Here is a 22693-nt window from a genome sequence, read left to right as displayed (position 1 = left end):
CGCGCGATCTCGAGGACGGAAGGAAGGATTTGGAGGACTTGCTCGTGTCCAAGACACGCTATATAACAGGGAAAGATCGAGGCTTACGGCGGGTTGAATGGTACGATTTTAATATTAGAAATGATCCCATATTTTGACATCTCAAAATTCAACCCCCCTTCCTCTCTAAAATTAAAAAAAAAAAAAAATCGACGACTGTTTTTAAACCACGTGATAATATGATTTTAATACTAGAAATGGGACCCACACGCTCTCATTTCAATCACCCTTTGATGAAAAAGAGAACTCATCCCTCCTAATTTCAATCCACCTAAATCCAAAGAGAATATCTTATATTTTGTTTTTGATTGAAAAGAAAGTTTTAGGATGACATATTAAGACTACCATATGATTATTTTTAAACGATGTGATCAACGATAAAATTTTAATATTAAATATGAATATAATTATCATGAAGATTATTTTCAAATATCACCATCAATGGTAAAACTAATATTAGAAGTGGGATCCACATATCCCCTCGGATTTCAATCATCCCACGACCAAAAAGAAAACATACCCCTCGAATTTCGACCCCCCTAAAACCAAAAAGAGAATAGCTCATATCTTGTTTTTGATCGAGAAGAAAGTTTTGATATGATATATTTAGACCATGAGATGACTGTTTTCAAACGATGTGATCAACGATAAAGTTTTAATATTAAATATGGATATAATTATCATAAAGATTAATTTCAAACATCATTATCAATAAAAAAATTTTAATATTAAAATTAAGATTCAATAAGATTTTTATATTAGAAGTGAGACTAACTCACCGTGCTCTCCCCCAACCAAAAAGAGAACACTTCACATCTAATATTAAATATGAATATAATTATCATAAAAATTATTTTCAAACATCATCATCAATGATAAAATTTTAATATTAAAATTGAGATTCACCCATCCTCTGACTTCCCTGGCATATTGAGATAAAAAAATATTATGGTGACTATTTTTAAATGATATAATAAATAACAAGATTTTAATATTAGAAGTGAAACTAACCTACCGTGCCCTCCCTTGACTTCAACCACCCCCCAACCTGTCACGCCCCTCAAATAATATCGATGATTTTAAAATTTTCATCGCAAACTAATCCAGGATCCAAACTAACATTTGAGGACACTGAAAAATATTCTATCAAATTCACATGTATAAAATCTGTGCAGTATATAATCATATATCACATCACTCGATAATTCACATTTTTTACAGCCCAAGCCAACTTGATAAACATGAATAACATTTATAAATCCACAAGCTAAATAAATTATACAATCAGAACTCCAACTATTCACCACAAGTTCATATCATCATAAACTAGACTTAACATTCTGAAATTCCAAATAAGAGAAATCTTCTAACACTTTTACACAGTATATCCATTTCGATTCATCAATAACATTTCATTACATACAAAATATGCTTATACAACAATAACATAATAACCAACAAGACTGGCCCATAATTCTGAATAGCTCTTCACTACCTCAGCCCAATTCAAAACATCTCAAAGAGTACCAATTTGACTTGAAAGATTTTATATAACAACGGAGTGAGCTAAAAACAGCTCAGCAAGTGACAAAGCATATTCAGAACAAAAGGAATGATTTCAAACAAGTAAGATATCATAATGCAAGGCAGAATACAAGAATTTTCAAGACTGCTACTTCTTTCCATTCTCCTCTTCCTTCTCCTTCCTTTCTACTTCTTCTCTTCTTCTCCTTCCTCCCCTTCTTCTCCCCAACGCACAGCACCTCCTCTCCTCTGTTTCCTCCTGCAGAAAACAAAGGTTCTGCCACTTCACCCGCTTCTACTTCTTCTCCTTCTTCTTCTCCTCTTTTTCCCTTCTCCTACCCGACACCCCACACCTTCTCACTGCAGCCCATGCTGCAGCCATCCTTCTTTTTTTCTTCTTTTTCTCTTCTTCTTTTTCCTCTTCTTCTTATTTTCTTCTTCTCCTCTTCTTCCTTTCTTCTCCCCAACGCCCCACAGCTCCTCGCTGCAGGCCTTTCCGCAGCCACCTCCTCTTTTCTTCTTCTTCTTCTTCTTCTTCTTCTTTTGCTTCTCTTCTTCTCCTCTTCTTCCCTTCTCCTCCCCGATGCCCCACACATGAACTCCTCTGTTTCCTCCTACACGAAACAGAGGTGCTGCAGCCCTAGCTGCTGGAGCTATCTCTCTTTCCTCTCCCTCTTCCCTTTCTTCTTCTTCTTCTTTTCTTCTCTTCTCCCTCTTCTTCCTCTCTTCTTCTCCCCACGCCCCACCGCTCCTCTCTCTGTTTCTCGAGAAATAGAGAGTGTGGGAGGCGGTGGGATAAAACCGAAATTTTTGATTTTCTTTTTTTTTGTAACTTAATAGTTTAGTCCTTGAAATTTCTATATTTACATATAGGTCCTCCAATTTATAAATAAATCTTTATTAATAATTTTTAAAAGTTAGGGATATTACACAACAAAAAAGAGAATACTTCACATCTTGTTTACGACTGAAAAGAAAGTTTTAAAGATGACATATTAAGGTGAGAAAAATTATCGAGGTTATTATTTTTAAATGACATGATGGTCCCACTTCTACTATCTTATTTGTGATCAAGAAGAAAGTTTTAAGAATGACATATTAATATAAGAAAAATTATTGGGGTGACTATTTTTAAACGATATGATCAATGATAAGATTTTAATATTAGAAGTGGAACTGACCCACGGACCCCCTCCCCTCCAAAACAAAATTTTTTTTTAGATGACTATTTTTAAACTACATGATGACATAATTTTAATATTAGAAGTGGGACTCATACACCCCTCGGACTTCAACCACCCCTTGACCAAAAAAAAAGAACTCACCCCTTGAAATTCAACCCTCCTAAAATCAAAAATAGAATATCTCATATCTTCTTTTTGACCAAGAAGAGAGTTTTGGGATAACATATTAGGACTATAAAGTGGTTCTTTTCAAACAATATGATCAACGATAAGGTTTTAATATTAAATGTGGATATCTCATATCTTGTTTATCACCAAGAAGAAAGTTTTGAGATGATATATTGGGACGCTGAGGTGGCTATTTTCAAATAATATAATCAACAACAATGTTTTAATATTAAATATGGAAACTTGCCCCCTACTAAAAAAAAGAAACCTTCCCCCTAAACCAAAAAGAGAATAATACCGAGGAGAAGTTTTGGGGATGACATATTGGGATGACAAAAATTATTGAGGTAGTTGTTTTGACCTACCCTCTCTAGAACTTCAATCTCCCCCTAACTAAAAAGAGAAGCCACCCTCTTGAACTTCAATTGCTCCCCCCCCCCCCCCCCCCCCCAAAGATTTGGAGCATAAATGCCTATTGAAACCTTTGTTCAGATCAACTCTATGAATTATGCAACACAGAGATAATGTTCTCTGACATTTGGTTACTAAACTATTGATAACCCAATGTTGGAATCTCTAATTCATACAAAACTTGATTTATCTAAATCTAGATTGATACATCTTTCGAATGATATCTAATTTGTGCAAATTGGAGTATAATTGGTTATTCAAATAATTCATGCAATGTGCCTCTCAAATTCTATCAGAATCGAGTTTTGATTGATTCTGCCTATTCTTGTTTCATTTCTTTGGAAATTATTTTCAGCTAACATCCTTACTTCAGTTGAGCTTTACATTATTGCTTTGAGTCCCTGCATACTTTTGTCCTTTAATTATTTGTTTATCTGAATCTATTATGTAAAGTTCATATTTGTATCGTAATGTTTCGTATAGGCACATGCAGTTCGTTGTTCCGCATGTGTTTCCGATATGTCTTAATTTATTGTTCACAATGCCCTTTTATACTCTGGTGTTTGTGGGATAATATGAAACTTTGCCAGAAATGGTAAAGAGATTATTTGGACCTTTGACAGAAATGATAAAGGGTATGTGCTTAGAGCTCGCGATACTCTAGATTATGTTTGGTGGTCATTCGATGGACCATATTATGTTATAATCCTACTTCTCCATCTATGTGTTTGATATGATATTCAGAGCTTTGGTTATGTGTTTTTATATATACTTTGGATTAGAATGAAATTATACAACATCAAATGCGATGTTTGAACTTCTATTTCGTATTTGTTATTTGATATGCTCCGAAATACTTCATATGTCATTGATATACTCCAAAATGTTTCATTTGTTATTGATATGCTCCGAAACATTTCATACGCCATTGATATGTTCTTAAATGTTTCATCCGTCATTGATATGCTTCGAGATATTTCATCCATCATTGATATGTTCCAAAATGTTTCATCCGCCATTGATATGTTCCGAAACATTTCATACGTCCTTGATATGCTCCGTAATATTTTATACGCTATTGATATGCCTTGAAATGCTCCTTACGTTAATGATTTGCTCCAACTAATCTTTACTCAATTGTTATGAACAAAACATGCTTCGAACGAAATGACATTGTAAATATGCATTCGATAAGTGGCTATCTATGAACTCTTGTATCCCTACCTTGTATTTGGTACTTTATTTGTTTTGAAACTGTCATCTTTCGTCATGGACATGTTAATCGTTTGCTGAGCTTTATGTGCTCACCCTATTGCTATATAAAATTTTCAGGATAATTTATCGCTTGCTAAAATGTTTAAATTGGGCTGAGGCTACGAAGAATACCTCAAGTTTTGGGGATCATATATTGGCACAAGAAAAATGATTGGGGTGACTATTTTCAAAGTGTGTGATCAACGATATGACTGAGAATAAAGTTTTAGGAATGATATATTGGGATAGATAAATTATCGAGGTGATTGTTTTCAAACGATATGCGAGTTTTGAATTGATCAGACAACACAGTCTTAAATTTTTTTTTTTTATCATTATCATTTCATCTAAAAGCTTATGATACCGAATATAATTTAATTCAGATTCTTCTCACTATGAAGCAATGCTAATTCCCCAAACAATTTAGAGCTTAAGCTCAACTGGTACAACCAAATACCAATTCTAGATGAGCAAAATGAGGAGAGAGGACAGACTGAAAGACAGCTGCATGGAATGTAATCTAAGCATTCCAATGAAATATAAGCATTCCACGTCAAACATCTCAAGACTTTAAGTCATGATGCTATCAATATATGGCTTAAAGATGGAGACATGAAAGTCGAAATGGTCAAACTATGACATGAGACCTAATGATCACAAAAGAATACTGCTCCAATTGCCTTGCGGTTGGGATTTCTATAGCTCTGGAACCGTTCTGATTCCAAGGGGCTTTCGTCAATCTGTTTTTAGGCTTCTTGGGGCCGATATAACTGCTGTGATTGATGGTATAGCTTCTGTGACATCAATTTCTTTAACTTGCCTGCTGCCAGTAGGAACATCAAATGTTTATTCCATCACTCAAAGGAGCCATTGAGTGGCTATTTTACAAGTAGCTCACTTTGTTCACGATCGAAGTTCCTTTAGGTAATCACTCACCGTCGGGCTGATACTCGATGCATCGAAGTAACATCTTCAAGGCCTTACAGATCTCCGAACCCTCCAAGCTTCAGTAGACACTCGAGCAACAAAAGAAAAACTTAGTCCCAAATCCCAAGTCCGTCCTCAACTTCTACCAATTTCAAGCAATTCTGGTACCGTCAAACTATGGACTCAAGGCGGATAATCAGGCTATCACACATTTTTTTTGTGTCTCTCCGTGCAGCTTTAGCATGTTCCTCAGTCAATTGCTGAAAAATCCAGGCTCCTTCTTTTTGGCCATAGATCATTGCAAAGATTATGTTAACTTTGAAATTCCATTTTTGAAAGACCAATTTTGGTTGAGATTAGAGGCTCTTAATCATGAACTCAATCCTGTGCCGCATGACGATGTTCTGATCAGAGTACTAGCGACTGGATGGACAGAAATATTTATTGTCTGAGCACCTGATAATCTGTAGATATGGATGCATTCCTGAAGATCCGCATCACATGCTAGTAAAATCCACTCTGACTCATCATCGAAGTACCTGAGATTTACTGAATGCTCAATGCCTATATTGAACCGCTTTAAGATCTCTTGTCTCAAGTCTTCGAAGCCCCAAGCAGGATGTAGCCGCATCCTAACCTTTTCTGCACCATATGTGGCTTTTACTCTGATCCAACTGCTTCTATTACTATCTGAAGGAGACAAACTTCCAGAAGAACAATGCTCACTGAGTGACTTTGGATGTTGAAATCTATTAGGAGATAACTGTGTGCTTTTAGTTGGAAGATGCAAATCCATCTGACCATTTGTTCCATGAAGAATGTCAATAATCTTTTCCTCCATGTTAACTTCTTGCTTCATTCTTGGTTCAGCACTCTGATTACACTGTTTTTCGCCACTTGAAGAAGAGAGACTTGAGGTGGATGTTGGACTGCATGATGATGATGAGTGAGAAGATGACAAATTGGGTTGGATTATTTTAGCATCTAGGTCTTGATGGTCAGCATTTGGATGATCATTTTGACTTGGTCTGGAAACTGGGAAGTCTCCTGATGAATTCTTATCTGAGACAGGTGCTGTTGTGAAATCCTTATAAAGTGAACTGAGTTGAATGGCTTTATCTGCACCATGAACTGAATCAATAACCACTTGCAGTTTCCTCAAGGAGTGGTCCACTTTTTTTATCTTTCGTGAAGGCCAGCGAGTTATCCCGTGCTGCCTACATATTCTTTTCAGAGTAGTAGGGCACACTGAAACATGGAATGTTGATAGACGACAGCATTATCAGTCATATATGATTGTACATTAAACTAATAATCCATTATCACTACTACAGCCGAAACAAGAAAATCTAAATCATGTGGGCAATTGAAGTTACAAAGTTCATAATATACCAACAAGTTCGCAACAAAGTTCACATACTTCATATTTACTATTTAGCATAGAAAAGTTAGCTTGAGTTCTTTATTTCACTCGCATCTTTATCATCTTAAGAAGTAAAAGAACTTGCATCATAACCACCAAAGATGCCCAGAGCTTGTTCCTTACCCCACTTAACAAACAAGAAGAATAACACTAATGAAGATTCCTAGTCATCGTTTACACGATTGATCAATTGTGATCCATATTGCTCAGGTCCCATACAAAATCCTAACAGAACGGGAAGACTTAGTTAAAGATTAGGCTTGTCAACAAGTCAAATAAAATCTTACGATTTTGATCCAATCCAACTTAAGCCAGCTATGGACTAGGGTTTTGGTCCAATAATCTGATTGTTTAACTATACTTGCTAATCTCAGTAAGACCTAATCTGGCCATATAATCTATCAAATATTTGGTCATTTTTATAATATATGCAGCATTATATTTGTTTACAAAAAATGGTGATGTTTAAGTTAATGAGATTTAGAATTTGATTCATGGTTTTTACATCTAGGCAATGTATGGAAATTTTTAGATTTTTAAAGATAAAATTTGCCAAATAACTGACATGATGATAGGATGCAAGAATCCTTCAGTCTCTATGAATCACTTTTGAAAGATTTAACAGAAGTTCTAAGAAAAGAATGAATCCATGAATACAAATCATCCCTTGAATATAGCAGCCCATCAGAATATTAATATGCACGTCAAAAGAAAGTGTCATACTCAACTCGTATATCTGCTTGTAATTATCAGATTCTAAAGAGGTGCCTGATACAATTTAGTGTTTTGATATGTGGAAGGCTTGATAATTCTACTCTTGTCGTCCAGAAGCAGATAATAAAACTTCATTAAACCAACGATAATAAAACAACACTTTGCATCAGAAGAGGTGGGCTTTAACAAGAAAAAAGGTTCTTTCTGTTATATGCTTTTATTTAATATAAAATATTTCATCCTAGTCGAATTTAAGGAAGTTTGTGTTGGGGGCTCTAGAAGCTAGGATTTCTCATACAACAAAAACATGGAAAACTTTTGCAAGAACAAAATGAAGAACAAGTTAGTATCTCTACATTTGGTGGAGGCAGTTTCTTTTGAGAAAAAAAGAAGAAATGAGAAAAACAATAGCACAAATCAAACGGAAAAAATATTAATTATCTGATGCAAGTTGATTTTTTTCCAATAAAGAATGAATCTTACCACCAATGCCCTTTGCAGCATCTTTCAAGCTACCAGCAAAATATTTACGAAGAACTTCCAAACTGACAGTCTTCTCTGTTTTTCTGCGCCTCTTTTCTGTTGTTCTTGTAGCCTCAGAACAGCTACTATCAAAATTGAAAGAATTCTCATTATCACTTATATCTTTTGCAAAGCCTTGTTCATGCTGCCTAAGCTTTGAGTATATCTTTTCTGCAGGCAATACCACCTCAGTGTGATCTCTGTCAGTCGTAATACTAAATCGTTCAACTCCATGCTTCTTAAATTCAAAAACATGGCTTATTTTCTTATTTGAGTCTCCCATTGCACTTGTGAACCAAGGTGGTGTATTCTCATACACTCCCGTCTTATGAGCTTCCAGTGAAGTGTCAGTGTCACATTTTTGTCCTGGTTCTGCTTCAGAAGAAGATTTTGCCAACCAAAAATTAGGAATTGTTTCACTCACTAGTAACATAGCCTCATCTGCCAGCTCCTTAGATGTGACAACCCGTAAAGTTTGGCAAACTTGTTGTATAGTGCCTGACAATGAATTTAGCATCCGTTTCTGCTCTTCGATCAGTATGCAATTAGCAGGTAGAAAGAATTCCAATACAAAGTCAGCATTTCCAGTTAGAATACTTCGCAGGCGTATTGCAACTGCACCTCTTAAACCAAACATCTTGGCATAGTGAGAAAGTGGATATTCTGTCTTACTGGAAGCAGTAACATCTGACACAAAGCATGGTTGATTGGTAGTGAAAGCTCTACCAGCTACACCTTGTCCCCTTAGCAAGTGATGCTCAGAACAGGCCTCATGAAATCCGGTCATAGAAGGGTCATTCACACAACAAACATCATCACAAGTGGAGACACAATACCCATAGTTTTCATCGGAATGGCGGATGCCCTTTTTACCTTGTTGAATGCACGGAATCCAAGTTTGAGCTAATGGTAACATGTGCATCCTGCAAACAGCTTTTAGAACCTCTAGAATCTCAGGTAAAGCAGCTTGGTATGAACCACTACTTACCTGGAAAAGAGCATCATGTGCTGCAATCAGTAGGATACTTCAACAATAATACTATAGGGTAGTCTACTGGCTCACCTTAAAGCGTGGAACACTCGCAACTTCCGAGCTCCTAAGATCAACTGCCTGCAAATACCAGGTGTCTTTTAGCAAAATTTGAAATAGTAGCTAGCTGATGCTCTTAAATTGTCATTTCGTCATATCTACCACAAATAGCTCAAGGGCTTCCTAAAGGAAATGGATCACAAATACCTTACATAGCTGTACTCTAGTGCTTAAATAAAATTTATATCAAGAAAATAGAAGCTCGGAGTAAACAATAGAGTCAGTAGGGAAAGTTCATATCTAGAAGCTTAAGAATGATATAGAGAGGAGAAAAAAAACCTAACCTGAAGAGCACTGCAAATATTCTGGAGTTCATAAGTGTAATTTATCTTTTGTGTCGTCATGACAACCTCCACAACACCCAAGCAAGATCGATTACCCTGATCAAAAACAGGAAGTGCTATACTGCCACGAATATCAAGCCGCTGGGCATAATCTACACGTGGATACTCATAGCTGCTAAATAACCGAACATCCGGCGTCCATTCCGGCAATCCTCCTAGAAACACCCGGCCAGGCAAGCCTAATGCCTTGCCAGAGTTCTCCTCAGTTGAGAACTGGTAGTTTACGGAGACCTCTCGATAATTCACGAGTTTCTCACATTTTCGGTTTAGTAAGAAAGGTTGACTGTAGGTTGTAAGAATCAATTGGTCTCCTCTCTTAACAGGCACCCATAACTGAACTAGGGCATCACCTTCCCTTTGATTCTCCTTGATGTAATTAAGTGCCTGCATGAATTTCTCTTTTACAGAAAAATTAGACTCCCTTGGTTGAATCCACCAGCTTGTTCCTGGTGCAGAGCTCGGGCTTGTTGAACATAGATCACCAGAGTCGACTGAAAGCATGATCCGTCTAACAGAACTTGGGTTGAGGGATTGCTTTTTGTCGATGTTTTCAGCCCGGGTTTCATCCGGAGGAGGACATGTAGATACAACTGACCTTCCTATATCATCTTGGTTACAACCATCCAGTCGATCTGGATTGGGACTACTATTGCTGACCTCAAAGAGAGGCGAAAAGCTCAAAGAATTGAAGGGGCTCATGGAGTCAGGAGTACCAGCTTGCAAGGCATCAGGGCAATCAGGAAATTCCATCCAGCCATCTCCTGAGAGCAGCTGATCCAGCAAATCCAAATCAGCAGCACCATCTGCGAGATTGCGCCCCAGCGAAGTATCAGCCTGAGGAACAGCTTCCATCACCGAGATCTCTTCGATACCAACCAGACGCGAATTATCAGGCTGAGGAACAGCTTCCATCACTGAAATCTCTCACCACATGAACCTACTAAAACCATACCCCAAGAACTGCATCATCATCATCGTCATCAAGAGATACCAGAAATTCCAGCCAAGCAGAAACAATCAACACTCAATGACTTCCTAACTGCAATCTGGTACATGAACGACGAGCATTTCACTCACTGTGCTGGTCAAGATTGCAGGCACAACAAGAGATTCTCGTTGTGGAAAAGCAGATATCAATTCCCCCCCCCCCCTTCAAGCTCAACGCAAGAATCCAAGGAAAGAATAAGAACCACTAACTACAGATGCAAGCACACCTTGGAGAAAAGAGAGCAGCTGGTGGAGCAAAAGCTAATATTTAGGGGACTTATTCCAACAAGGGGTTTCCTTTCCCCTCTGAGCCACACATCCCCCCAAGAGAAGAAAAAGACGCACCTTTTCCCGTTCAGATAAATCCAAGAGGGGGGCTTTCAGCTCGGAAGCCCGGTTGATGTGGTTCAAGAAGAAGGGCTCACCATGAACTCCTCCTCTTCCCTGCCACAAACCCCAGATCACCTTGCACACAGGCCCTGACCTCCCCTTCCATGCCCTGATTCTCCCCAAAGGATCTCAAGTGAATCCCGATGGATGAATGCATGATTGACACAAGTTTTGTTGTCATCAAGCTTGGCTCTGTGCTCTTGGAATCTTTCCATATTGGTCCCCACCACCATTGGGCTCTCCAACCATCAGCAACTCTCCATAAAATAACCCAAGCAAAGTTGACATAAGCTTGTGGGCTTGCAAGGGGGGGGGGGGGGGGGGGGGAAGGGTTTGAAACTGGCAAGCGATACGGGGGGCGTGCAGACGAGGAACCTGAGATGCATGCTGTCATCGAGACGGTGACGGGCAGCCAAATGATGTGGACCAGGAAGGTGATTCCTGCGTCCAGGGCATGTGGCTTCCTCCCACATCCCAAGGCTCTGATTCGGTCGAAGATGCGGAGTCGATCTGCCATGGAACCCCTCTCCATTTCACCTTCGACCGACGCGGGTGAAGCGTACACGGATGGATTTGTTGAGCGGCTGCTCGCATCTCGAGATTCACGCGCTGCGATTGCATCCGCCAGAATCTGATGCAGCGTCGGACGTACGACCCGTATGAAAGCATCACACCACAGCACACGTAAGCTGATAGATTGGTACGGCAAACCTTTTCTTCCGCCTCCTATTTAATTGAATCAACCAAAATACATAGTTGACATCTGCATGAAAGAGAAGAAAACCAAACGGAAGGAATCTGATGCAGCGTCGGACGTACGACCCGTATGAAAGCATCACACCACAGCACACGTAAGCTGATAGATTGGTACGGCAAACCTTTTCTTCCGCCTCCTATTTAATTGAATCAACCAAAATACATAGTTGACATCTGCATGAAAGAGAAGAAAACCAAACGGAAGAGACTTCCTTCACGACATCTTTGTTCATCCACAGGCACTCACTTTGGAGCCTCTCTGTCTTTCCATCAACCACAAACCTACCTACCCTCCAATACAAACACCACTGCTTGCATGGAACTATTTGACCTGGGAATTAAAATGCAATTTGAAGAATACTGAGCTGTATGTGATTCTGTGTAACATTTCTTGTCTGTTCCTCGGTGTTCATACTCCCCCCCCTACGCTAAGTTGGAACCGTTCGTCTCAGGGATTCAGGATCTAAATCTGAAACCCACAGTACAGATTACATATCCTGCTACAGCTCCACTGTCACTTGATCCAAACGTCGGCTACGGCTTATTAAACGGAGACCAGATTCCAGAGAGCGGAAAGGGAGAGCATCATGCCGAGCACTATCCGAGGCTTGTCCGGTAGTCATCACCAACTGTGAACAGCCTTTTGGAGCTCACTAGCATGACTGTGGCTCCGAGCCAATGGTTTCCCAATATTATGACTTCAGATGCAGCTAGCACAAGTATATTATGATGTCTGATTCATACCCACATCCTAATGCATCTGAGATCTGATGATTTTAAAAGGGACTGACACCATTTATCATCTATTAATTGCATGCGATTATCGACTCTTTGGATGCTTCAAGAAACGAAATGTTGTTCATGAAAATTATGAGCAAATTCAGGATAGGAGGATAGTTGCTCTGCAACTGATCCCAATTGATGTGCCCAAGGATGGCTAGAAATCACAGCCACCTAGCATAGAGTTAAATTCCAACTTCTCTTGTATAGGATGGACCATAAACTACTATATTTCAACTCTTGAATGTATGGAGTTGGATCACACATAAATAAATGAGGTGGATGATATACGAAACATGAACATTGTTGAGCTGCACTACTCTACTCTACTCTACTCTACTCTACTCTATTCTACTACGATTCGATCTGATGTGGCTATAGATGGACATTGATAGTAATATGCTTATTCTAATGTATAAATTAGCTCAGCACATAATTTGTTTAGTAATTTGACATAGTCAGTTTTTCGAGTACTATCACATCCAGAAGAAAAAGGAGATTATTGAATATTCAAAATTCAAATAGGGTAGTTATTATTTTGAAAGTGAAGAAAATATATATCGCATGCTCATTTGTCTCGCTTCAGTTTGAGAGTAGAAGTTGTAAAAAACTACATCAGGATTTGTTCGATAAGGCCCCTCTATCGTTTAAGTTAGTATGCGTTTAAAATCCATGTTCAATACTTTACTTCGGCTCAAGGATAGAAGATGTTCATATCTTGCTTCCTATAAAAGATAACATCATGATTTATTGAGTAAAACCATATTTTTCATCAAGTTAGCATGTATATGTAGACATCTAAGGCTCGTAAATATTTGTTTAGTAAATCTTAAACGAAAATATATTTTAGAAGACCGCTTTATAAAGTATTATTCTTATAATCATCGTCTTAACAAGAGAATATATCATTTATATTTTTCATCTCCAAAGTTCATTGTGACATGTCATTGAATTTTGCAATACTGATTTATTGAAAATGATGACCGTATCAATACATACACATTATAAGCCATATGCCTTTAAATTTACTATAAGACTATTCGTCATTATCCTATTAATAATTAAGAATAAAACTATAATCACACGAACAAAAATGCTTATTCACATATTCAAACCCTACAAACATGGGGTTAATGTTTGGGATATAGGAGGTTCGTTGTTATAGTGCAAGACCTTAACCTAATATGATTATTTTGTTACTATTTGATTGTTAACTCATTCGGTAATCGAGCTTAATTTAGTTAGATAATTTTAGTTACCTCGATGACATCATAAATTTGTTATAATCACCTTAATGACATGTAAGTCTTTTGTAAATATTCTAACATTATGTCACATAAAAAAGACAACATTTTATTAGATGATTTTCTAAAAAAATACTCATAGTTTAAATATTTTTCAATCAATACCTCATTTTATTTTTTCAAACAGTACTCATAATTTAAAAATAACTTAAATTAATCCTAAAACTTTTCTCATTTGTTGCAGTATTTTGGTCTATTATAATATTTTTTGTTTGTTACTGTATTTTGGTCACTATAATAAAATAAAAACACTACGAATGATCTTAATAGACTTATGACCACAATCAAATTAGCTATAAGCCTAAAAATATGATATGAATAATGACAATTAAAGAAGCACGATAAGATATCATTTATAATATTTTTTTAATAATATTTATAGTATTTTTAGTATATCAATAAAATATTATTAATATTATTAATATTATTAAAAATAGTATAAACGAAAAATATTATAACAGTTAAAAATTGGTAAAAAAATCGAGTGAAAATTTTTGACAAAAAAAAACGTTTGAAAAAAAACAAAAGGAATGTTTTTGAAAAAATATCTAAAATATAGGTATTTTTTAGAAAAATCATCAAACTTTATTCCTTTCGAAAAAAAAATAATATTCGAATTATATTTTCATTCTTTTACACGAGAAAAAGATTTTAAAAAAAGGAATTATTTCGCCACGAAATAGTACAATACAGCGTTCTCTCAACCATCACCGAGTTATCCTAACGTCGCTCCTCCACCGTCCATCGCGATCAGGAAGACGCACAATCACCCCTTGCTACGTTTCACACCGCTATCGCATCTTGATTCAGATCTCTGCCGTCCGTTCGCTTCCAATCGCACCGGCCAAGTGGCATCTCATCGCCTCCCTCTGTCCTCCAGAGGAAGGACTTCGAACGGGATGCGTCGATCGGTGCAGAGGCGGACGGCACGCGCGCTAATTCCCCTTCTCTCCACCCCTTGCCCTCTAGGTTTTGATCTTTCTCCTCTTTCTCTGTTCCAATTCCAGCTCCGCGAAGCGATTCTGCGGTTATTTTGATTCTTGATCCAATGTGAAATCTTTTGGTTGGTTTCGGTTCTCGTTCTCATGATTTGGGTTTAGATTGCGGTTTGAATAGATTGAGTAGTTGTGGGCTCTTAACATACGTTGTTACCTTCTCGGGTTTACCCTTTGTTGCAAGGTGATCGATCTTGTGATTTGGCACAATTTGTGAGTCGTTTTGTCGCCAAATTTGGTCATTCTTTTGACCTATGAGGCTGAATATTGATGAACACTTGTTGTATTTGCTTGCAGTCCACTGATCGAGTATAAAGATGTGTTTGACGATCTATTTTTGGTTAGAATTATCCTCAGAAGCTGTGAGTTCTCAGGGAAGTTGAGAGTCGTTCTACCCCATGAAGATAACGGAGAAGCTATTCCAGAGTCTCTTATCTTACTCCCCGCCCATATGGGCCACGGCTGTTGGTGGTGTTTCGGTAGTTGTCACACTCTTCCTTTCCATGTTCCTTCTATTCCAACACCTTTCTGCATACAAGAACCCCGAGGTTGCTCGACTTCTTCTCTTCCTTCTTTTGTTCAATATGTGCTTGGAGTACTTATTATCTTGTAATCTTATTGTTGTTTGGCCTACATTCTTGCAGGAGCAGAAGTTTCTAATTGGCGTGATATTAATGGTTCCTTGCTACGCCATTGAATCGGTAAGATCATTAGTCACTGGAGCATAATTAAAAAGTGGTGATCTTAATGGACCATTGGTATGCCATTGAGTTGGTGAGTTTTGTCATCACTTGAGGGTTTTGGCTTAAAGTCTTAAAGAAGATATGGGGGTTTGAATTAAAGATACAAGTACAATATGCATTTTTTGACTGCTAACCAACACCAACAACAATTTTAAAGGATGAAATTTTCTTTTCAGTGATATATGACACTTTCTTATAATGGTGGTGCTGCAATTATATGTTCGAAAGACTGCTGAATCTTCTTTTTGTTCTTATTGTAGTATGTATCACTGGTGAATCCATCGGTCAGTGTTGATTGTGAGATTCTGCGTGATTGTTATGAGGCCTTTGCCATGTATTGCTTTGGAAGATATCTTGTTGCCTGCCTGGGTATGCCTCCTTTTTAGAGAAGATCCTGTTAGATGATCTGTCTCTAGTTCTTATTTGTCGATGAAGATTATTTGTGTCATTTCTCCTTCAAACTTGATCTCTTTCTTGATATATGTATGTTTTATCCATTTTTTTATGTTCACAATGAGTCGTTTGTGCTCAATTGGCTAGTGGGTTGCATTTTCCTGTGTTTCCTGATGGTTTGATATTTCTCATTTAGAGAAAGTCTATGATATGTTTTTCTTGGTGTTGATAATTTGCAACCTTGCATGCCACTTAGTTCTCATCCTTAGAATAGAACAGAAATGATTGCTTTATTAAGAAAAGTTTCATGATCGTGCATCTATCTTAGAGAGGATATAGTTGATCATCAAACATTCTTTTTCACCTAATACTTCACTATATCAGGCTTTAATCATGAAGATGAACCAAGGTCATCTTGATACCATAATTGATATACAGTCTATTGTTGCATTGAGCATATGGATTGTCACACATCTTCATGGCTATTCCTTAACTGACCAGGCTATGCAAGTTTTGAGTCTTTCTTAAACTTGGATGAGCATAAAACTCAGTGTCCAGTTTTTACTTTTTTAACCAGGAGTTACTACTATTGCACCAGGGTACTATTGGCTGTGGGAAAATTTCATTAAAGTGGCAGAAGCTTTGTCAGAACTTTAGGTGGAGCGACATGCTGGGATCATCATAGAGTAAAAAAAAGAGACTTTTTAGTTTTATATCGCTAGATGCAATTTTCTAGAAGATTAACAATTGGTCACATGATTATTTAGATCACCAAGATTTCGTTTCCATTTGGTGTTATGCAGTAAGATGGTCATATTAATGTGTTTAACACTTTAAATATTTAAAAATACATGCTTATTTGTGGAGGATGACCATTTAGTAGCTTTTGTATTACATATGTTAGATGGTGGCAACATAGTCAGGAACTTCCTAAGCCTTCCAGCTTGATGGTAGATATTTAATTGATCAATGATATGAGTGTGTAATGTGTTTTCCCTGATAGGATTTAGCTGTAATTTCTGATTGCAGTCCTGCTCTTCTTTAGGTGGGGAAGAGAGAACAATCGATTTTTTGAAGAGGCAGGGTGCCACAATTTCTAATACACCCTTATTAGAGAATGCTTCTGAGAAGGGAGTCATAAAGCATCCTTTTCTGATGAACTATATTTTGAAGCCATGGAGACTAGGCGAGTGGTTTTACCAGATTATCAAAATTGGAATTGTCCAATATGTAAGTTTTTTTACCTGAAAATTGTTATACCTATCTGTGAAGGGTGTGATTCATATGGTGTTATCTTTTTTGTACAGATGATAATTAAGACTGTAACTGCCATTTTAGCTGTATTTTTTGAAGCTTTTGGAGTATATTGTGATGGGGAGTTTAAATGGACTTGCGGGTAAGTGAAGGCTAAGTTGATATGATGTGGTTCATTGAAACAAGTGCTGTTTTAACTGTATATATTTGAGAAAACTTAAGTAGCATTTATTTTTAACTCATTGTCATCCCCAGTTTGTCTATCATAAATTACAAAGTTCTTATGCTCCAAAGTTGTCAATTAATAAGGTTGACTGAAGTTAAACATCGAATGACTAGAATAAATCATCCTATCTGTGCTTGATTTTCCTCTTAGTGTGCTTTTGCTGTGTTTCTTATCTATAAGTTGCTTTAAATCTTTTTTGAAATTCAATGTGGTGCCTTCTATTGTAGATAGCAGAATGTGAAGCACAAGGTAAGCAATACCGAATAATATCGCCCGGTACGGGCGGTATGTACCGGTCCGACGGTATACCGGTACGCGGACCGCCCATTACCGGACGGAACGAATAATAATAATAAAATAATATTTATATATATATATATATATATATATATATATATATATATATATATATATATATATATATATATATATATATATATATATATATATATATATATAGAAAAAGGCTCGGCGACGTCGTCGAGGCGATGCGACGTCGCCTTTTTCAGCAACGTCATCGAGGCGACGCGACGTCGCCTTTTTCAGCAACGTCACCGAGGCGACGCGATGTCGTCGAGGCGCTTATATATATATATATATATTATTTAAATAAACGAGGCGACGTCGCGTAGCCTCGACGACGTCGCCCCGCGTGGGGAAGGAAAAGGCGACGTCGTTGAGGCGATTCGACGTCGACTTTTAAATATATATATATATATATATATATATATATATATATATATATATATATATATATATATATATATATACCGCTCGGTATACCGTACCGTACCGTACCGAGCGAACGTCGAAACGCCAGTACGGTACGGTATTTCGAACCTTGGTGAAGCATTCGGATGATAATCATGGTATGCATTTTCGCCATATGAAAAAGACTGTTTCCTGTCATAATATTCATCATCTGTGTGTTACATGTTAAGTGTCTGATTTTGATTGATGCAATGTGACAAATTATGAGATTTTACTGATTCTGTAGGTACCCGTACATGGCTGTTGTTCTCAATTTCAGTCAGTCATGGGCATTATACTGTTTAGTCCAATTTTATGCTGCGACATCAGATGAATTAGCTCATATAAAACCACTGGCTAAATTCGTGATGTTCAAATCAATCGTCTTTTTGACATGGTGGCAAGATGTGGCAATTGCACTACTTTATAGTTGGGGTTTGTTTAAGAGCCCTATTGCCCAAGGTTTACAGTTCAAATCAAGTGTTCAGGACTTCATTATTTGTATAGAGGTACTTTTTGTTGTTTCATTGATCTAGCATATTGTTTTTGCTTTTTTTTAATTTCCACAGATTAGGTCCGTGCCTTGAATTGGATTGAGCTTATGTAATAATTTGCATTGTCAATGACATTGGCTCCTGTTTTGTTTTGTATATGTTAAAGAAAATGTTATAGTCTGTTTATTTTGTTTCGACTTTATAAGAAATGGAAAGCCGTTGATTGTTGATAAAACATGCAGTAATAATTTATCATGTGTATTTTTTGGTGTTGTTTTATTAATTTATCTTATTCTTTATAGGAATCAGATACCTACATAATTGCACTCATACATGTTTTCTTGTAGCAAGTTCCATGGAATTTCTATATGATCAGTTTGTAAAATGTTCTTATTTTCAGTTTATATTTTTGGAAACTAAGGCAAAAACTCTAATAGACCCATTTGTTCTTCCAGCACAGATGTGTGTTGCTTCCGTTGTCCATCTCTATGTGTTCCCTGCCAAGCCATACAAGTTAATGGATGTCTGCTTTGCTGGAGGTGTATCAGTTCTTGGAAACTATGCATCTTTGGACTGCCCTTTAGACCCTGATGAGGTCAGAGACTGTGAAAGACCTACAAAGCTTAGACTTCCCCAGCCTGATATTTGTACCAAGAGCACGACAGCCATTAGAGAAAGTGTTCGTGATGTTGTTCTTGGAGGAGGAGAATATGTATGTTAGTCTTTCTCTCATATTACATGCCACCATGCTCTTATTGTCAAGGTTCACAATTCCAATCTGGACTCATTTTAGGGCTCTTCTATCTAAGCACTCTCATTATATCAGACACATATCTGGATGTAGGATTTTTTTTTTTTTTTTTTTTGCAGTTTGCATTTCCATATGAGGATTGGTAGATGTTGGTGTGACAGCTGAGTGTTCTTCATTATATCAAATTTAGATGTGGGCTTTTGTTATCTACCCAAAAAGTGTTCTTTTCCATTACATAGCAAAGCTGAAACATATTACTGATCTTTTTATGCATATCCTGTGTTCTGAGTACTAAAATTAAATTACATGTTGACTATTTTGTTCCATTTTGTGCCAATTTCTCTCTTTCTTTTTTCATGCTTGACTAAATAGTGTTGTCCTTCAAACTAAGGATTGGTTAGGAATTTTGTTAGTCTTCCTGCATTTCAGTATCTTTGTTCCTTGTTCGGTCAAACTGCCGCTCTAGGGTAGTAGACTTGCATGTTTGCCTAAGCAACATCAAGTTTCACACACCTTGCACACAAGTCTGCTATTCTTGTAAGGTCCTACAATAACAAAAATGGGGTCCACTCGAAGAAGGGTCATAACTGATGGTGCAAGGTGCCTGTATGTAGATTTAACCTACAGGTTCATTTACATCTAGCATATTTTTTTCTCTCCAATTGGTTTTAGCATTATGTGCTTCTGGAACCATGGAATTTCTAATTCCGTTCACTTTTTCTTGTATGACTTGTATAAATTAATTTTTGATGCTAACTTCACTATCTGCATAGCAAGTAAAAAACTTCATTATAAATCTGGGATGGTCAATGGCCCTAGTACATGGAATTTGATTGGCAGTGGCTTGCAAGTTGAGATCACTGCTCCTAACTGTTATAGTTTAAATGACAGCCAAGAAATTGAGATAATCATTTAAAACTTCTCTGGGAAGTGCAACATTGTTGGTATTCATAATTTCTGTGCCATCACACAAACCATACTCTAGGTCACATGGTTTCTTTAGTCAAAGGTTGTAGTCTTATCTTTGGTTCTACCATGGTTACTTGCTGTCAATCTCTTTATAAATCAGAATAGAAGAGGAGGCTAAGTGACTGATTTTTCAGCCTGTGGGGGAAAGCCTGATTAGTTGTAATCCAATCATGTTTCAGATGAATTTGAAGAATCCTTATGACAGATTAAAATTTTTTAGCATAGGTTGTTTGTTTTTTTCTATTAGAGATGAAAACAATCATAATTGTGGTAGTTTTGGTGCTACTTATTATTGGTTGAGGTGAAGATGCCTTTGAAGTTGATAGACATTGAAGTGTATGGCACATCAACCTGAAGGTCAGATTTAAATCTTGCAGAAAAGTGGTATACATCTTGTTTTGGGAAGCAAACACAGGAGGAGAAACTTATCTGCTTATAATGGTACTTTCTACTTTTTCTGTAGTTGATCTTTTTACAGTACCTTGTTTTGTCTTCTGCAGATTGTAAATGATTTGAAGTTTACAGTCACCCATGCAGTGGAGCCCATGGAGAAGGGTTTCACACGGTTCAATGAGAAGCTTCACAAGATCTCTGAGAACATAAGAAAGCATGATAAGAAGTTGAGAACCAAGGATGATAGTTGCATAGGGTCATCTCCTCCTTCCAGGCGGGTTGTTCGTGGAATCGATGACCCATTACTGTATGGAAGTAATAGCGACAGTGGGTCTAAAAGAGGAAGAAGACATCGCAGAAAATCAGGATATACAAGTGCGGAAGGTGGAGACAGTAGTGGTCTTGGTCATGGTCGGTATGAGATCCATGGACGTAGGTGGATCACTAAGGACTGAGGATATTTTACCGGAGAGTCGCTAGATTTCACCATGGACATCATTATGTGTTTGCAGAGAGAACCAAAGTTGCAAGCCTATGCACTATAAGATTGGCATTTTTGTTGGCATTGCATGGAATAAGTCAGGCAGTTACCATTGCAGCGAAAAAAAAAAACCCACCTGTACTCTTGTATATCTGCTAATTGTGATGGAGCAGGAAATTTCGGCAAGCGTCAACCATCTCCTTTGGCCGAGTTTTATGGATTGGGACCTTCATGTATTGTCAATAGCCTAAGCAATTATGTTTTGGATCTTGTGAAGCACAATGTAAAGGCATCTAGATGTCATTTCATTTCCAATAAAAGAACACGGTTTCAACCGACAGCCAGAATTACAAGTTGCAAGCTGCTCATGTTACTCCCCAGATAATTTGCTTGAATACTCATGCGTCTACAGAAAGGTTTGTTTGGTTAAGACTGTTTGTCTCCTATTTTTTCTTTGAATTTTGATCTAATTAAGATAGAAGTTTTGGAGAAATGGAGTTGTTCATCTGGCGCACTGTTATAGGTTGAGCTTTGGCACACTTGTGGTCTTCCAACCGCATGAGCTTTGATTTAGTTGAATTAAATCTAGCAGAGTTATATACGGCACACTTAGCTGGAAAAATTGTTAGGATCTTTGGTACCAAACAAATCAGTATCTGAAGTTGTAACTCTACTTTGTGATCAAGCAGACTCATCGTAGCTCTGAAGGTAGGCATTTGCTTGCATTTTGTACCAGTCAGACCAGTCCGTAACTTTGAGACAATGGGTGGAAATTCCAGTGCTCGGGACGAAGTGTTTTTAAGACTTGTGGATGGCTTTAACAATCTAAAGAAATGGATAGTACTTCAATGCAACAATGCAGCTTGCCCAAATGAACACTAGTGTTCACTCTCAGACACGTAGCGAGCGTTCAAGTAGTTCCCGTGCAGGTAAAAAGGTCCCTTGTACGTGACATCGCAAGCCACTTGTGTTTGTCTACTTCAAAACGAACATTTCTTTTTTTATGTTGTAATTGGATCTTTTTAATTCTTTAAATATAATCAACAATTAATTTTGCGAGCTTAGAACTTAGAACTAAATGGCATAAAAATATAAATAATTTTTTTTTATCAAACTATTCATCATTGTCAAGTTCAAATAAGTAGATGAAAGATGATCTATTCATGTATGTTTTATTTATTTATCATCGGCTAATACGATCATGTTCGCATCCCATTGATTCGATTATGTGATATTATTTCATAGTAATCCCATCTTTTTCAAGATTAATTATATATTATTTTTTATAATTAATTATTTTTAATATTTCGATCCTTAAATTTTTAAAAATTATATTGAGACATTTATACATGTGAAAGTGAAATATTGAGACTTATTAAAAAGATAATTTTATAAAATAAAAATAAAAAAAATTATTATTAGACTAA

The 22693-nt window shown here is 37.0% G+C and overlaps 2 protein-coding genes across 8 annotated transcripts; one reads left to right on the top strand and one right to left on the bottom strand.

The window, feature by feature from the left end:
- Window positions 1–5085: 5085 nt before the first annotated feature.
- Window positions 5086–11191, bottom strand: LOC135607466 (protein NLP1-like). The gene is made up of 4 exons (XM_065099320.1): window positions 9541–11191; window positions 9230–9277; window positions 8128–9154; window positions 5086–6755 (listed from the first exon to the last, which is right to left on the bottom strand). Exons 1-4 carry the CDS (start codon window positions 10510–10512, stop codon window positions 5878–5880), a joined length of 2925 nt encoding a protein of 974 aa, XP_064955392.1. The 5' UTR covers window positions 10513–11191; the 3' UTR covers window positions 5086–5877.
- A 3436-nt stretch (window positions 11192–14627) lies between these two features.
- LOC135607465 (protein LAZ1-like) lies at window positions 14628–21604 on the top strand. Of its 7 annotated transcripts, none has more exons than XM_065099312.1 (9): window positions 14628–14786; window positions 15110–15360; window positions 15457–15513; window positions 15816–15924; window positions 16994–17178; window positions 17256–17344; window positions 18426–18687; window positions 19133–19384; window positions 20893–21604. In XM_065099312.1, the coding sequence occupies exons 2-9, from the start codon at window positions 15211–15213 to the stop codon at window positions 21238–21240; spliced, it is 1452 nt and encodes a 483-aa protein (XP_064955384.1). In that variant the 5' UTR covers window positions 14628–14786; window positions 15110–15210; the 3' UTR covers window positions 21241–21604. The 7 variants fall into 7 exon arrangements, with proteins under 7 accessions (XP_064955384.1, XP_064955390.1, XP_064955389.1 ...); XM_065099318.1 differs by lacking the exon at window positions 20893–21604 and adding an exon at window positions 20770–20881; XM_065099315.1 differs by lacking the exon at window positions 14628–14786 and adding an exon at window positions 14809–14996.
- Window positions 21605–22693: the final 1089 nt, after the last annotated feature.

This window comes from Musa acuminata, chromosome BXJ2-3, assembly GCF_036884655.1.
Source record: "Musa acuminata AAA Group cultivar baxijiao chromosome BXJ2-3, Cavendish_Baxijiao_AAA, whole genome shotgun sequence".
Taxonomy (NCBI): Eukaryota; Viridiplantae; Streptophyta; class Magnoliopsida; order Zingiberales; family Musaceae; genus Musa; species Musa acuminata.
The sequence above is the reverse complement of the archived record's forward strand: the minus strand, read 5'-3'. Positions and strand labels throughout refer to the sequence as shown.